This window comes from Symphalangus syndactylus, chromosome 3 (genome assembly GCF_028878055.3).
Source record: "Symphalangus syndactylus isolate Jambi chromosome 3, NHGRI_mSymSyn1-v2.1_pri, whole genome shotgun sequence".
NCBI classification, from domain to species: Eukaryota; Metazoa; Chordata; class Mammalia; order Primates; family Hylobatidae; genus Symphalangus; species Symphalangus syndactylus.
In genome coordinates, this window is record NC_072425.2 from 111650680 (window position 1) to 111668039 (window position 17360).

Sequence of the window (17360 nt, forward strand, 5' to 3'; positions counted from 1 at the left end):
CTGGAATGAGGAGGTCTAAGATGAACTTATTGAGAACTGGAGTAAAGGTCACTTTGAGAGTAATGATTTGGGGTATCTGGCAGAAGAAATTTCTAAGCAACAAAGTGTTCAAGATGTAGCCTGGCTGCTTCTAAAATCCTATGCTTATTTGCATAAGCAAAGAAATGACCTGAAATTGAAGCTTACATTTGAAAGAGAAGCAGAGCACAAAAGTTTGGAAAATTTGCAGCCTGACCATGCAGTAAAAAAGAAAACTCATATTCTGGGGAGAAATACTAGGCTGCATAAATTTGCATAAATGAAGAAGAGCCTAATGTTAATAGTCAAGACGATGGGGAAAATGCCTCCGGGCATTTTAGAGAGCTTTGTGGCAGCCCCTGGAGGCTTAGAAGGAAAAAATGTTTCATGGGCCAGGCCCAGGGCACTGTTGCTCTGTGCAGCCTCAGGACATGGAATCTGGCATCCCAGCCATTCCAGCTTCAGCTGTGGCTAAAAGGGGTCAAGGTATAGGTTGGGCCATTGCTTCAGAGTGTGCAAGCCTCAAGCCTTGGTGGCTTCTACATGGCATTGGGGCTGCGGGTAGCTAGAGGGCAAGTGTTGAGGTTTGGGATCCTCCATCTAGATTTCAAAAGATGTATGGAAATGCCTGGATGTCCAGGCAGAAGTCTGCTGCAGGGATGGAGACCTCATGGAGAACCTCTACTATGGCAGTGTGAAGGGGAAATGTGGGATTGGAGCCCTCACACAGAGTCACCACTTGGGCACTGCCTTATTAAGCTGTGAGAAAAGGGCCACCATCCTCCAGACTCCAGAATGGTAGATCCAACTACAGTTTTCACTGTGTACCTGGAAAAGCTGCAGGCACTCAATGCCAGCCTGTGAAAGCAGCCACAGGGGCAAAGCTCCCCACTCCTTGTGTCAATGTGGCCTGAATGTAAGACATGGAGTCAAGGAAGATTATTTCAAAGCTTTAATATTTAATGACTGCCCTGCTGGGTTTTGGACTTGAATGGGGCCTGTAGCCCCTTTGTATTGGCAAATTTTTCCCTTTTGGAATGAGGCTACTTACCCAATGCCTAGACTTCCATTGTGTATTGGAAGTAACTAACTTGCTTTTGATTTTTCCAGCTCATAGGTGGGAGGACTTGCCTTTTCTTCGATGAGACTTTGGACTTGGACTTTTAAGTTAATGCTGACATGATTTAAGACTTTGAGGGATTGTTGGGAAGGCATGATTGTGTTTTAAAATGTGAGAAGTGTGTGAGATTTGGAAGGGGCCAAAACAGAATGATATGGTTTGGCTCTGTGACCTCACCCAAATCTCATGTGAATTGTACTTCCCAGTGTTGGGTGAAGGACCTGGTGGGAGGTGACTGAATCATGGGGGATGGAATTCCCCCTTGCTGTTCTCATGATAGTGAGTTATCATGAGTTCTGGTTATTTAAAAAGTGTGTAGTACTTCCCGTTTTGCTCTCTCTTCTTCCAACATGTGGCAGACATGCTTGCTTCCCCTTCACCCTTCCACCATGATTGTAAGTTTCCTGAGGCTTCCCAAGCCATGCTTCCTGTACAGCCTGTGGAACAGTGTATATCTGTAAACATCTTTTCTTTGTAAATGACCCAGTCTCAGGTAGTTCTTTATAGCAGTATGAAACAGAATAATATAATTTCCCAAGCAATTATTTGGGGAGATAGGGGGTTAAAGAACAGAGAGTTACGTCCCAGTTATTTCCTAATTGTCTATTTTTAGAATATATTTTCTTTACTCTCTTTAAGTCTTGGAAATATGGAAGAAATATTTTTGCCCACAAACTATGAATAAAATATAACAAAAGACAAAAGCATCTGTTAAAATGCCCTGATAATGAATGAAGCAATTCCATGAAGAGATATCAGAGTTTGCTTCCTCTTCTGAAGATGTCATACTAATCCCAGACAAACAATTGAAATCTTGTGTTTTTAAAATCTCTTTCTGATAAACAGAATATAAAGAAAATATTTAACTTGTAAGGTGTTTGACTGATGATTCTTTATAAAGTATAGTATTCTCTTGAGTGTGCCAGTCTGCTGAGTGGTTCCATTTATTTATTTATTGCTAAGCACCTTCAGAAAGTTCTGCTAGGTTTTCTCTCCAGAATTCAAAGTATTAATAAACTGACATTTGGGAAATGACTCAAGTCTACCAGTAAATGTAGTAAAAGAAAACAACCTCAAGAGTATGTGTTGGGTTGGGCACAGTGGCTCACACCTGTAATTCCAGCACTTTGGGATGAAGAGCTCAGAGGATAATTTAGGCTGGGGTTTGCAGCCAGCCTGAGCAACCTAGTGAGACCCCTGTCTCAACAAAAAAAATTAAAAAATTAGCCAGACTGTGTTGGCATGTGCCTGTAGTCCCAGCTACTCTGGAGGATGAGGCAGGAAGATTGCTTGAGCCCAGGAATTTGAGGCTGCAGTGAGCTATGATGGTGACACTGCACTCCGGCCTGGGTGACAGAGTGAGGTCCTGTCTCTTAAAAAAATAAAAAAAAGTTCTATAGATGTCTATTAGGTCTGCTTGGTGCAGAGCTGAGTTCAATTCCTGGGTATCCTTGTTAACTTTCTGTCTCATTGATTTGTCTAATGTGGACAGTGGGGTGTTAAAGTCTCCCATTATTATTGTGTGGGAGTCTAAGTCTCTTTGTAGGTCACTCAGCACTTGCTTTATGAATCTGGGTGCTCCTGTATTGGGTGCATATATATTTAGGATAGTTAGCTCTTCTTGTTGAATTGATCCCTTTACCATTATGTAATGGCCTTCTTGGTCTCTTTTGATCTTTGTTGTTTTAAAGTCTGTTTTATCAGAGACTAGGATGGCAACCCCTGCCTTTTTTTGTTTTCCATTTGCTTGGTAGAGCTTCCTCCATCCCTTTACTTTGAGCCTATGTGTGTCTCTGCACGTGAGATGGGTTTCCTGAATACAGCACACTGATGGGTCTTGACTCTTTATCCAATTTGCCAGTCGGTGTCTTTTAATTGGAGCATTTAGCCCATTTACATTTAAAGTTCATAATTGCTATATATGAATCTGATCTTGTCATTATGATGTTAGCTGGTTATTTTGCTCGTTAGTTGATGCAGTTTCTTCCTAGCCTCGATGGTCTTTACAATTTGGTATGTTTTTGAAGTGGCTGGTACCAGTTGTTCCTTCACATGTTTAGTGCTTCCTTCAGGAGCTCTTTTAGGACAGGCCTGGTGGTGACAAAATCTCTCAGCATTTGCTTGTCTGTAAAGTATTTTATTTCTCCTTTACTTATGAAGCTTAGTTTGGCTGGATATGAAATTCTGGGTTGAAAATTCTTTTCTTTAAGAATGTTGAATATTGGCCCCCACTCTCTTCTGGCTTGTAGGGTTTCTGCCGAGAGATCAGCTGTTAGTCTGATGGGCTTCCCTTTATGGGCAACCCGACCTTTCTCTCTGGCTGCCCTTAACATTTTTTGCTTCATTTCAGCTAGCTCTCCTCAGCAAATGTAAAAGAACAGAAATTATAACAAACTGTCTCTCAGACCACAGTGCAATCAAACTAGAACTCAGGATTAAGAAACTCACTCAAAACCGCTCAACTACATGGAAACTGAACAACCTGCTCCTGAATGACTACTGGGTACATAACGAAATGAGGGCAGAAATAAAGATCTCCTTTGAAACCAACGAGAACAAAGACACAACATACCAGAATCTCTGGGACACATTCAAAGCAGTGTGTAGAGGGAAATTTATAGCACTAAATGCCCACAAGAGAAAGCAGGAAAGATCCAAAATTGACACCCTAACATCACAATGAAAAGAACTAGAAAAGCAAGAGCAAACACATTCAAAAGCTAGCAGAAGGCAAGAAATAACGAAAATCAGAGCAGAACTGAAGGACATAGAGACACAAAAAACCCTTCAAAAAATTAATGAATCCAGGAGCTGGTTTTTTGAACAGATCAACAAAATTGATAGACCACTAGCAAGACTAATAAAGAAGAAAAGAGAGAAGAAACAAATAGACACAATAAAAAATGATAAAGGGGATATCACCACCGATCCCACAGAAATACAAACTACCATCAGAGAATACTACAAACACCTCTATGCAAATAAACTAGAAAATCTAGAAGAAATGGATAAATTCCTCGACACATACACACTCCCAAGAATAAACCAGGAAGAAGTTTAATCTCTGAATAGACCAATAACAGGCTCTGAAATTGTGGCAATAATCAATAGCTTACCAACCAAAAAGAGTCCAGGACCTGATGGATTCACAGCCGAATTCTACCAGAAGTACAAGGAGGAACTGGTACCATTCCTTCTGAAACCATTCCAATCAACAGAAAAAGAGGGAATCCTCCCCAACTCATTTTATGAGGCCAGCATCATCCTGAAACCAAAGCCAGGCAGAGACACAACCAAAAAAGAGAATTTTAGATCAATATCCGTGATGAACATTGATGCAAAAATCCTCAATAAAACACTGGCAAACTGAATCCAGCAGCACATCAAAAAGCTTATCCACCATGATCAAGTGGGCTTCATCCCTGGGATGCAAGGCTGGTTCAACATACGCAAATCAATAAATGTAATCCAGCAATAAACAGAACCAAAGACAAAAACCACATGATTATCTCAATAGATGCAGAAAAGGCCTTTGACAAAGTTCAACAGCCCTTCATGCTAAAAACTCTCAATAAATTAGGTACTGATGGGATGTATCTCAAAATAGTAAGAGCTATCTATGACAAACCCACAGCCAATATCATACTGAATGGGCAAAAACTGGAAGCATTCCCTTTGAAAACTGGCACAAGACAGGGATGCCCTCTCTCACCACTCCTATTCAACATAGTGTTGGAAGTTCTGGCCAGGGCAATTAGGCAGGAGAAGGAAAATAAAGGGTATTCAATTAGGAAAAGAGGAAGTCAAATGGTCCCTGTCTGCAGATAACATGATTGTATATCTGGAAAACCCCATTGTCTCAGCCCAAAATCTCCTTAAGCTGATAAGCAACTTCAGCAAAGTCTCAGGATACAAAAGCAATGTGCAAAAATCACAAGCATTCTTATACACCAATCACAGACAAACAGAGAGCCAAATCATGAGAGAACTCCCATTCACAATTGCTTCAAAGAGGATAAAATTCCTAGGAATCCAACTTACAAGGGACGTGAAGGACCTCTTCAAGGAGAACTACAAACCACTGCTCAATGAAATAAAAGAGGATACAAACAAATGGAAGAACATTCCATGCTCATGGGTTGGAAGAATCAATATCGTGAAAATGGCCATACTGCCCAAGGTAATTTATAGATTCAATGCCATCCCCATCAAGCTACCAATGACTTTCTTCACAGAATTGGAAAAAACTACTTTAAAGTTCATATGGAACCAAAAAAGAGCCCGCATCGCCAAGTCAATCCTAAGCCAAAAGAACAAAGCTGGAGGTATCACGCTACCTGACTTCAAACTATACTACAAGGCTACAGTAACCAAAACAGCATGGTACTGGTACCAAAACAGAGATATAGACCAATGGAACAGAATAGAGCCCTCAGAAATAATGCCGCATATCTACAACTATCTGATCTTTGACAAACCTGACAAAAATAAGCAATGGGGAAAGGATTCCCTATTTAATAAATGGTGCTGGGAAAACTGGCTAGCCATATGTAGAAAGCTGCAACTGGATCCCTTCCTTACACCTTATACAAAAATTAATTCAAGATGGATTAAAGACGTACATGTTAGACCTAAAACCATAAATACCCTAGAAGAAAACCTAGGCAATACCATTCAGGACGTAGGCGTGGGCAAGGACTTCATGTCTAAAACACCAAAAGCAATGGCAACAAAAGCCAAAATTCACAAATGAGATCTAATTAAACTCAAGAGTTTCTGCACAGCAAAAGAAACTACCATCAGAGTGAACAGGCAACCTACAAAATGGGAGAAAATTTTTGCAACCTACTCATCTGACAAAGGGCTAATATCCAGAATCTACAATGAACTCAAACAAATTTATAAGAAAAAAACAAACAACCCCATCAAAAAGTGGGTGAAGGACATGAACAGACACTTCTCAAAAGGACATTTATGCAGCCAAAAAACACATGAAAAAATGCTCATCATCACTGGCCTTCAGAGAAATGTAAATCAAAACCACAATGAGATACCATCTCCCACCAGTTAGAATGGCCATCATTAAAAAGTCAGGAAACAACAGGTGCTGCAGAGGATGTGGAGAAATAGGAACACTTTTACACTGTTGGTGGGACTGTAAACTAGTTCAACCATTGTGGAAGTCAGTGTGGCGATTCCTCAGGGATCTAGAACTAGAAATATCATCTGACCCAGCCATCCCATTACTGGGTATACACCCAAAGGACTATAAATCATGCTGCTATAAAGACACATGCACACGTATGTTTATTGTGGCACTACTCACAGTAGCAAAGACTTGGAACCAACCCAAATCTCCAACAACGATAGACTGGATTAAGAAAATGTGGCACATATACACCCTGGAATATTATGCAGCCATAAAAAATGATGAGCTCATGTCCTTTGTAGGGACATGGATGAAACTGGAAATCATCATTCTCAGTAAACTGTCGCAAGGGCAAAAATCCAAACACCGCATGTTCTCACTCATAGGTGGGAACTGAACAGTGAGAACACATGGACACAGGAAGGGGAACATCACACTCCAGGGACTGTTGTGGGGTGGGGGGAGGGGGGAGGGATAGCATCAGGAGATATACCTAATGCTAAATGACGAGTTAATGGGTGCAACACACCAACATGGCACATGTATACATATGTAACAAACCTGCAGATTGTGCACATGTACCCTAAAACTTAACGCATACGAATAATAAACTTAAAAAAAATAAAAAATAAAAAAGAGTATGTGACGGTCATTTTCTCTTGGTGCCAAAATTTTTATGATGCACCAAAAAATGACACAGAGAGTGAACAAAGGCAGAAGTCTCACACATTATGAAGAGCAGGCTCTGAGTATAGAGACCATAGATTACCATTTACTCCTTTGTCTCAGTGTAATTATTAATATAATCTACTTTCATTTTCAGGAGAAACTTATTTTTCTCCTCAGGGGGAATCCAGGAATATAGCTAGTGGGGAGGACATAAACAATATTTGGCTCATATTAGGTATTCAGTAAATGGTGACAATTTGATTAAGAAAGGAGAGTTTCCTTCATGACTCCACCAACAATGTAGGTATGCACGTGTGTGTATGTAGTTGTGTGTGGATGTGTATGTATTGTGTGAAAAGATACTTTTTTTGTTACATGGCAGAATTCTAATAAATGATCTAGCATAAAAGTAGGGAATCTAGGCTGGAAGTGTAGGGCAGTAGGTGACTGGCCTCTGAAACATTTATCTACTGAAATCTCAAACTCTACCACTACTTTAGAGTGCATTGCAAAGTTCTGCTCCATTAAAATGCACAGGTAGTGACAGCTCATTCAATTAAAACACTAAAGTAAGGAGATTTAGCATTTGGTTAAAGCTTACTGAAGGGTAAAGGGAAGGATAAAGATAGATGTTAATTCAAGAACAAGGGAGTATCTAGTGGTTATTTCTAACAACACCTGTTCTGATATTTTGCACAAATATCAGAGTAGCATCCAGCTACTCCAGGGTGCAGAGACTAAGAAAGTAAAGATGAATGGGAGTTGTATGAAATGTCATTTTCCCACAACATTGGTCATGCTTGATTAAAGAGATTTCCTAGTGAGTTGAGTTCTATTGAGACTAACAACTTACTGGGGTTTCCTTTAATTAAAGTATCTCTAGAGTTCATATGAAAGTTTTAATAAATATGTAGAATGCTACCATATTATATGGTATTACCAGCTAGAGAATACATTCCTGAGACTATTTATGAAGCTTTGTTAGAATATTGCAAAGCATTAGTTCACATTTTTAAAAACAAATAAAAAGAAACAGATTTCATAGTATATGTATATGTAGGATAGGTTTCAACAAAGAATACATCTATAGAATTTTTAAAGTTATATTTATTTTCAGTTTGAGGAAACAGCTTATTTTAATAACACTAAAATTTTAAGAAATAGTCTAAGAAATCCCAGCCTTTAAATATATAATATAAATACATACAGTAATAAATAAAATGATAAATGCATTTTAATTCAGCAGTGTAAAATACAGAATATTTCCACACCATTTTGCATTTGAGTTTGTTCTTATATTTTGGTATGCTTTTGTTAGAAATACATGACTAACACTCCTATATCACTAAGCTTTTTATTGAAAAAAATATTATTGCATTGAACTACAGTCCTAGTAATTTACTGAATAACCTAAAAAAGCTGCTTTGCATGTACAATAGTGCAATTTACTTAGCCACAGTATAGTTTAAAAAGACAATTTATACAGAAAATGCAACATAAAATTATTGGTTTATGTGTCATATTGCCAGAGGATCACCAAGTTTAATTACAAATTAAGTACTTTAAATAGAATTGAGTAAGATGAGAATTTGCTTTAAACAGCTATACGACTAATTTACACTGTCAACTATTTTATCTCACATATGGAAGGAACTAACAATTTGGCTTGGGGATAAGAAACCTCTTCTTGAAGTTATTGTTTCAATATGTGAATATGTTTTAAAAAACACTATTTTCAACAAAGATCAAGATGTACAATTAAAGACTAAAGAGTATATTAAAAACACACACAGATTCACACTCACGTGTGCACTCATACATATTTTAAGTTTTCCAATTTGCCTGATTTTATTGTAATGTTTCTCACAAGATATTCTTACTCTTGCTATTTAAGAAAAATGGGGGGTTGCGAAAAGAGGAAGTGACTTTGAGAAAAGAATTTAAAAAATGGATTGGGAGCTCTCCCTCCTATATATAGCTCCATAGAATGAAAATGACCCTTTGGCTTATCTTTCTAATATTGGCTTATTCTAAACCTAACCCATTCAGCTGCTGCTTCCATTTTAATATAGCTTAATCCAAAGATACAACAATCACTTTCAATGTCTACGTAATAGAAGAAGCGGATAATATTTTTGCTGGAATGAAATGATAACCTTGGAAAATCCTCTAGACCCAGGCTTATTGGCAGGAGAACTCGTATTTTAGTAGGAAATTCTCATCTTACTGAAGTGGTTTCAGTCTGAAACACAAAGGGCAACTATCTGTTTTCCTAACTATTGTGTGGAACTGGCCACTCACATGCTTTTCAATAATGTTTCTATTCGCCAATGAGAGCACATTTTCCTTCAGAATTTCATCTAATTTAAAGAATCAAAAGTAAACCTTCTCAGGAGCTTTGCTGGGCCAGAGATGAGCATTAGGTCCATTTTGCCCCTAAGTATCTTATCTACATACACTGATAAGTAAGATTTAGATCCTTCACATTGTGTTTTTACAAAACTGGATCTGACATTGACATGTTTTTTTCAGAATGTTAACTATGTTTCTGAAAACTCAGAAACTCTGAAAACCTGGAGAACTTTTTAGGAATGATTAAGAAATGTGCTACTGATTTGAGATGATCAGCAGTATTATTTCACCACTAAAGAGTTAAATATCCACATATCCTTGGGAGGGGATCTGGACGTTTCATTCATATACGTCTAGAACACTTGAATACCAATCAGTATCCTATTGGGTAGAGCCGTCTCCATATCTCCAATTATTGTATCAAATGATTTGAAATGTATAATGTTTTAGGATCAGCTTAAAAGTATGGTGGTAAAATTCAGAAAGCTGTGTTGCTGCCAGCATTTGGAGCTATTTAAGTAATAACTTCATGCACTAAGGAGATGGTCAGATTCAGCAATATAATCCTGAGTAATTGTATTGGTTAAGTGTTTCATTTAACAGAAACGTTTTACAGAATTAGTTTCTTTAAGTATATTTCCATTTAGAGATAACAGAGAGATTCCATTAAGTCCTGGCAGAAACTTAAGAAAAGGAGTCACTGTTAAATCCATTTTCGGGAAGTGAAACAAATTTCAAGGGATCATTTTGTAAAATGTCTACCTGAGCAAAAACTCTAGGAATTGGAGACTTTCTAAATCATTCTCTATATTCTAATCACTTCCAATAATTTATTTATAACATCTTAAAGACAAACCTTAAGTTTACCTTTGCATTTTTATAGGCCCATTGTATTTTTTTCTTGCTCAATTTGGCAGGGAATTATTAAGAAGATGAACTTTCCCAAATTTTCAGTTCTTCATACAAAGCATTTATTTTGTTTACCTTGAATCCAATGATGCTATCTGATGCTAGACTGGTTCATAATCTGTAAGAAAGACATATAGATAGATAAATGTGTGTTTGTGCATGCATGTGTGTGTACTTGTGTGGAAAGATTTCACAGCCTTTCTTAAGCATTTAGAGCTTAAGACAGATTTTTAAAAAACTGCCTCCATGAGCCACTTGTGAAACAGTAATCCCATAAAGAGAATTAACCTGTATCAGGCAATAGTCATAAAATGAATTTAATGCTAAAAGTCACCTGTCAAATAATTATGCAAATGGAAGGAAACACTGCTAAAAATACAATCCATCACAGTGACAATTTTTTTTAAATTGAACTATTTTAGGGTTCAATATATATTTAAAATTCTGTTTTTTTTTTTTTTTTTTTTTTTTTCCCAGAGTGTGTTTATCTTAAGGTAAAATGTAAAATAAAACAGTGTTTCAGCCTATAGTTACTCATTTTGGGGGCAAAGTAAGTTGCATAATTGCATCTTTCCTCACGTGATGCCACAACTTTTCCAATTTCTCACCCTGGAGTACAAATTATCTTTTATTTAAAGGGAGACGTTTGCTTTCCACATAGTCCAAATTAGTTTGTCCAGTGAACACCTCATCACTGTTAATACAAGATGGAAGAGTCACTTCCATGTCATCCGTTCATATCAATCTGTCTTTGTTAGTCAAAATTAAGTGCTCAGTAGAGGTGCTCGGGTCTAACCTTCTGAGAGTTTAAATTGTCACCAAGGCAATTATAAAAATCAATCAAGTGGTGTTTTTTATAATAGGACATCTAGTGAGTTCCCATGATTACTCTATCTTGGCTCTGCATCAGCTTTGTAATTTGCTTTAGGAAATAATTATCCACATTACTTAAAAAAATCTGCTAGACCATTTGTCATCCATTTTATAAGAAATATTTCATTTGCCTTGCTTCTTTTTGGATTTACTCAATGTTCATCAATGATCTTTTATAATCATTTTTACGGAATTCCATGCAAGTATAGCTCCTTGCTATTTGATGGTTTTTCTTCATTTCTCCATTCATTTCAAATTTAGATTTTGTCACTCTTATGTACCAGTCAGAACTCTCATCTCACAAGTTTCTAGTGATATCTTGGGAACTGCAGTTTTTCTTTCTGTTAAAACTTCAAATTTACTTTATCGCCTTTTATTCTTTTTCTTCCCCCCACCCTTTCTTTCTCTCTCTCTCACCTGTCTCTCCTGAATCAATGATGTCCTTTCCTACTGTTTACCAAGTATTTAGTATTTAACCTTTCTACTTCATTTTCTTTATCTCTAATGAGGAATGATAATACTGATTTCAAAATACAGTTGTGAAAATTAAAGAAGATAATGCAAACAAGTGGATAGGGTAACTGTACCTGAATCACAACAAGTCTTAAATATAGCTATCTTCCTTTTGAAGCCAAGGCTGAAGAAGACATCCTCTAATCTTCTAGTGGTAGAGGAGTTTGCATCTTCGTATAGACAGCATTAGATAAATGATTACCTCCATTTCGGTTAAGTTCGATTTTCTCTGAAACTTATGCTTAAGAATATAAAATAATAAAACTAACTGTAGGATTATGCACCAATATAGATGTATGAAATGCAAATTTTGGGAGCCAAAAACCATTTTGAATGAATGTTTGAAATATTTGCAAAATTACATGGATGGTGATTTTATTCACTATCATTCATTGTTTCATAAATATCTAGTACAATTGAAAAAAATACACCAGATATCTAATAAGATACCCTCAATAAACATGTAAAAACACTGACATTTTCAAACCTTCACCTCTATCCTTATACACGTATTGGCTGAAGGTAGTAAAATTTTTGAGTAGAATAATAATAAACAATATTTTAGTTCCTGTAATATTTGACAGATTGACCAATATATTTAAAAGGTTATTCTGAGCACATTTTATTTTTGAGTTTGCATTATCAAGTACTAATGATAGTTTGTATATGTTTTTATACAAAAGTTAAACATTCTTAGTTTTAGATTTTGCTGATTCTTACAATTACAAAATTATCTTGACATAGATTTGTGTGAAATGAAGATAATTTATTTTTCACAGAAACTCAAAAGTATAATCTATACTGTTTTTCATTAAAGTGTAATTTTCAACCTAAATTCATCAGAAAATATCTTGTTCTTATTTCCTATGAAAATACAGTAACAGACTACATTAATTGAAAACTTAGTCAATAGTTAACTATAGAAATTACTTTAAATAATTGCTTCATTTCACTGACCTTTTATTATCTAACAAATAAGCCAAATCAACATTCATTCACGCAACAAACACTTAGAACGCAGGGTGCCATATTTCATTTGATTTTTCTTTTTAATTTTAATGCTCTGCTTGAATGTTTTCTGTTGCTATTTTATAACATTATGCGAGAACCCATCCAAAACAAATCTTTAACTCTTTCCCTCTTCCCTCTACGCTTTCATAAAATTATTCAAATTTGCCTATTATTTTGGCAAGCTAAAAAATTATTAAAATGCTTGTTTTAATATTAGCAATTCAGTTCATATTTATATATTTGTCACATTTTGAATTGGCAGCAATATTTTAAATCTTATAATTGACAGATTTCTTTAAATGTATTATTTTATAGGTAGTGACAATTAAAAAAATTATCCACAAGAGGGGCTTTAACACTTATTAGTTCAAGTGTGTGGACACATTTAAGGCCTCTTTCACTTCCTTTAACTGTTGCATCTGGCTAGAGCAAGAATGATGGCAAAAATCTTGACCTTGGAATACCGGTTGGATTAAAGGATTCAAGTGGATGATAGAAGTTGTGGCTGGACTTAAGTGAGGACCAAACAATGTAGGAATAAATGCTGTAGGGGGCAGAGGCTGAAGTGTTATGTGAGATGGGTGGAAGGGGGTAGCAGCTACTAAATGCAGGGGATGACCTGCTAAGAAAGTGGGGTGTGCAGGGATAATGGTTGGAGTCAGAGTCGAAAATGAAATAGGAGTGAAATGTGCCTGTGAAAGAGGATGTAGATGAGCAATAGGGAGGTGACTGCTATGAGAACTTAAGGAAGCAGAAACAGCAAAATGCTGCAGGAACGTGTGGTGGATGGTGGTGATAGAAGTGTGCTGGTGAACTGGAACTGTCTGTATGGTTGAGGCCGGAGAGAAGGCAGTAGGCCCCGCAGTAGGCAAAACTCGAAGATGCTTTGATAGGAGCTGCTTCTGCATATGCTGCTGGGCTTGTAGCTGTAGGATCTTATATTTGTCTATTTCGTCAGGAGAAAATGTTATGGGCTGTTGAATTAAAGGGGGAGAGATAGATTTATGACACACTTCTAATCCGTCTTCGACTTTGTCAGGCTTCTGCATAGTTCTGTCATAGTAAGAGTTTATATTTCCCTCTACATGATTTATATGCATGCTTACATCCTGTAAGTCTAGATTTATTTGGTCTTCTTTGGTCTCTGTTGAATCAGTAACACCAGTATATTTATTAGATGGAAAAGCACCAGGGAATTCATTTGGTACTGGGTCACAGCTTTGAATAAAAGGTTGGATTTCACTAATTAAAGGTTTTGATTGTTCTTTTGTTGTCGCATTCCTTTTTATGTTTAGTGACTGAGACTCTGTTACTGGATGAATTATACCTTTAGAAAGATGGTTATCACAATCAGTGTCTGCTAAAATTGTAAAATTATTTGTCTGTGAACTTTTGCTTTTGTCTTTCTCCGTAGTCCTTGGAATTGCACTGTCTTGATCATTTCTGCTCTCACTTGCATACTGTGTTTTTTCAGACAGAGGCAATGCTTGTCTGTTACAGCCTGATGGTACAAGTTGAATTGTGCATGGGACTTGCGAAGGAGCCTCTAATTCATTTTTACAACTGTTTGAAGAGATCTCAACGTTACTTGATTGTTCCTGACATTTCTTGGCTTGTACTCTTTCTAAAAGGCTTTTTGCTGTTAGAGGGGTCCTCTCTCCTGTAATGTTTGATTCTGCGGTTTCTGAAGGGCCACCGGAACAGTTCTTTAGAAGGCAGCTGATATTCCCGGAGTTACACTTCATGGGCCTGACTTTTCCCAGATCACAAATGTGAGGGCTGCCCAAAGACTCTTGATTTCTCTTGCTTTTATTCAAGTAATAGATTTTCTCTCTTGAGTAAGAGTCCAATCTGTCGTGCTGAGTTCCCTGGCAATTAGGTGGTTTTTTACTGCTTCCAGTACAGGAAATCTGTGAGTTAGAATCACAATAGATGATTCTCGTAGATTTTAGCCCTGAAAATTGTTGTTGATTTTTGCCCAGTTTTTGTCTTTCTCTGCAATGACAATATCTACGTTTTGAGTATTTTTCATTTTTAAATGATTCCCACAATTTGCAGTTCCTCTCTTTCTGTGGTTCAGACTGCATTTGGCTGTTCTTTGTTATATCATCAGACAAGTAGAGGCAGTTGTGCTTTAGACATTTCCGTTTGTGCCTTTCAATTGAATGGTGTTCTCTTTTATGGAAGCAGGGCAAATTACCTCTGCTATTACCATTGAATCTATGACTTGAACAAGTACTTCTCAAGCTAGACATGCTGCTAGGGGATGTCTCCAAAGAGCAAGAATATCTACTCAAAGATGACTGTGGAGAGCATCTCTTGTATCTTTGGTTTCCACATCCGGAAACCTTGCTGGTCATGCCGATGTGGTTACTCTTCAAAATTACACTGAAGTCTTTCCCATGGTCACTGTGACCCCCTACTGTACAAGGATTGGACTTGCAGTTGAATTGTCTTTCATCTTCAAATTCCAAATGAGGATTGCGGGGAATCAATTTATGCTTTTTAGTCCTAGAGATGTAGGAAGGAAAAGATAGGTCCTCATCTATATCATTTAGAACTACCTTTCTGCAGCCTTGCCAATGGGCCCTTGAAGCTTCCTTAAGTTCGTTCTCACTACTATTATTCTTTCCAGCACAATCCTTTAGAGATGTGTTGAAGTAAAGAGGCACTTTAGAATTTTTCATTTCCAAATCATTTGCACTGAAAGTATATTCACTCTTATTTGGCTGAGAATCACTGTAGTCCAAATTATATTTCCTCTGGAATTTTTCCCAATCCGGATTAGCTATCATCATCTTTGGTTTCGGATATTGATTATCTTCTTGGATCAATTTTTGTTGATCTTCAATTAAACCTGAGACTTGGTTCTCTCTTTTAGTCTTCAATTCCAAGGGCTTCTTACCCAATTCTGTTTTTAAGTCCTCTGGATTGTGGTCTTCCTTTGTGTTCCGAGAAAGCTTAAAATCAAAATATAGTGGGTTGCAACCATAAGAGATACAGGGTTCTGTTTTTGTAAAGAGCAGAAGTTCCGTAGGCCATTGAAGAGTGGTGTGGCCATCCTTGCTTTGAACGTGGAGAAAAGGTAGTGGTTTAGATGCCACATTATGGGTACATGCTTCTTTTACAAGTCTTTGAACATTTTTGCTAACTCTTTCTGTTTTATCTAAAGATTTTTCTCTGTTCTCTATTCTGGAATTTGGATTCAGATGCACTGTACTCTTTTGTTCACTTGGCTCCCGTGATGAAAACTCATCCAGGCATTCAGATATCCTGGCATCACTATGGTTGTAAATGTTTGGTGGGCTGAAGGAAGCATTTGCTTGGCATGGGTGATTAACACAATTTTCTAAAATGTTCTTCAATGTATTTCTAGTTTCTTTTTCTCTGCTGGTAGGAGTAAAATCTACATCTGAAAGATGAATGTTAGATTTAGAGAATGAAGCATGAATGCCAATTGAATCTTCTAGTGTCTCATCAATAGAGTCGTTTTTGTCTTGCAAAATTTTAGAGTTTATGGAGATGGTATTGTGTAAAACACTTTCCAGATGGCTTGGTGAGATGTTTACCTCTTTTTCCTTCGTAAGGTGTGTATCTTTATTTGCAAACCTGCAGCACTTGCACTTATCTGCAGTTTGTTTTGTTTTATAAATGGGTGACTTGTTACAATCGTGGGTTTCTTCTGTGTTCTCACTGAAAACTGATGCTGAAGATTCTAATTTTAGGTGCACTTTTTTGGAAAAAGAAAATGATACTCCTGTTCTGTGATTTGCATTGCTGAGATCTGAAGATGTTTGCAGTATCCGATTTCCAAACAAACAACGCCTGTCTGATTGTAATTGGTGTCGATTTGGCATGGTGGACTGCTGTTTATCGGATATGATTCTGGGGAGATTTTTTCCTTTAAGGAGAAGAGCACTCTTCATGCATGATACCTTTCTGCCATTCTTAACGGGGAAAATTCCTTGCTGGAGTTGCTTTTCTATGGCTACCCTGGGGGCTTTGTATGCTGGTCCATTTCCAGAAACACTGTAAATACAATAAATATTTAAATGATTAAGAGATTAGCTTTGGAATCATATCTACATATGAACATTTCATAGTGTTTCTAAGATGAGTTATTTTACATTTTATGAGCCACATCTTCTAAAATACAACCTTTTGTTCTCCTTATATAGCTTAGCATAAATTGTATAGTGGCTATTTCTAAAATGAATTGTTTACATGTAGTATTTTGCAATTACCAAAAAGCAATAGCAAGTGAACTATCTTACGCTACTGCTTCTAAAGCATTTACATCACAATATATGTCCCACAGAATCTATCAATCTTTGGAATACAGATTTAACATTATTTCACTAATAGTTTTCCAATCAGTGCATTCACATTAAATAAGAAATTAAATAGAATTAAAAGTCACTTTAAAAATATAAAATTTTTTTAAAATTTGCTTTTATGTATTAGTTCTAACATTTTATAATGTTTAGTTCCTCGGGTTTAAAATTCCCTCATATTCACTTTCTTTTGAAACACAGTGGTAAGTTCTTTCTTTATGACTTGTCAGTAATTTGACTAATTATAATAAATGCATAATAAAATAAGACATATGTACAGTCTATCTAAATATCTTCAATGATTTTGAAATCTCTTCTTCTGCTTCTTACTCACCAAAATATTTTTTTCTACCATTTCTGTATTATACGTTTTATCTTTTAAAGGTCTCAAAAGGTTATTTGTTCTACTGAG

The 17360-nt window shown here is 36.7% G+C and overlaps 1 protein-coding gene across 2 annotated transcripts in view; it reads right to left on the bottom strand.

Annotated features, from left to right (window-relative positions):
* The window catches only part of ZNF804B (zinc finger protein 804B), a 622860-nt gene that overhangs the window by 12477 nt on the left and 593023 nt on the right, over positions 1-17360 (bottom strand). Inside the window, exon 4 of one of the 2 annotated variants that reach the window (XR_010120080.1) lies at positions 10176-16643. Coding sequence is in view for 1 of the 2 variants with exons in the window: in XM_055272789.2 (XP_055128764.1) it covers positions 12977-16643 (3667 nt within the window). In the remaining variant the exon portion in view is untranslated. Of the gene's footprint in view, positions 1-8085; positions 16644-17360 lie in introns of those variants that run through there. The other variant, XM_055272789.2, reaches the window with a different exon arrangement.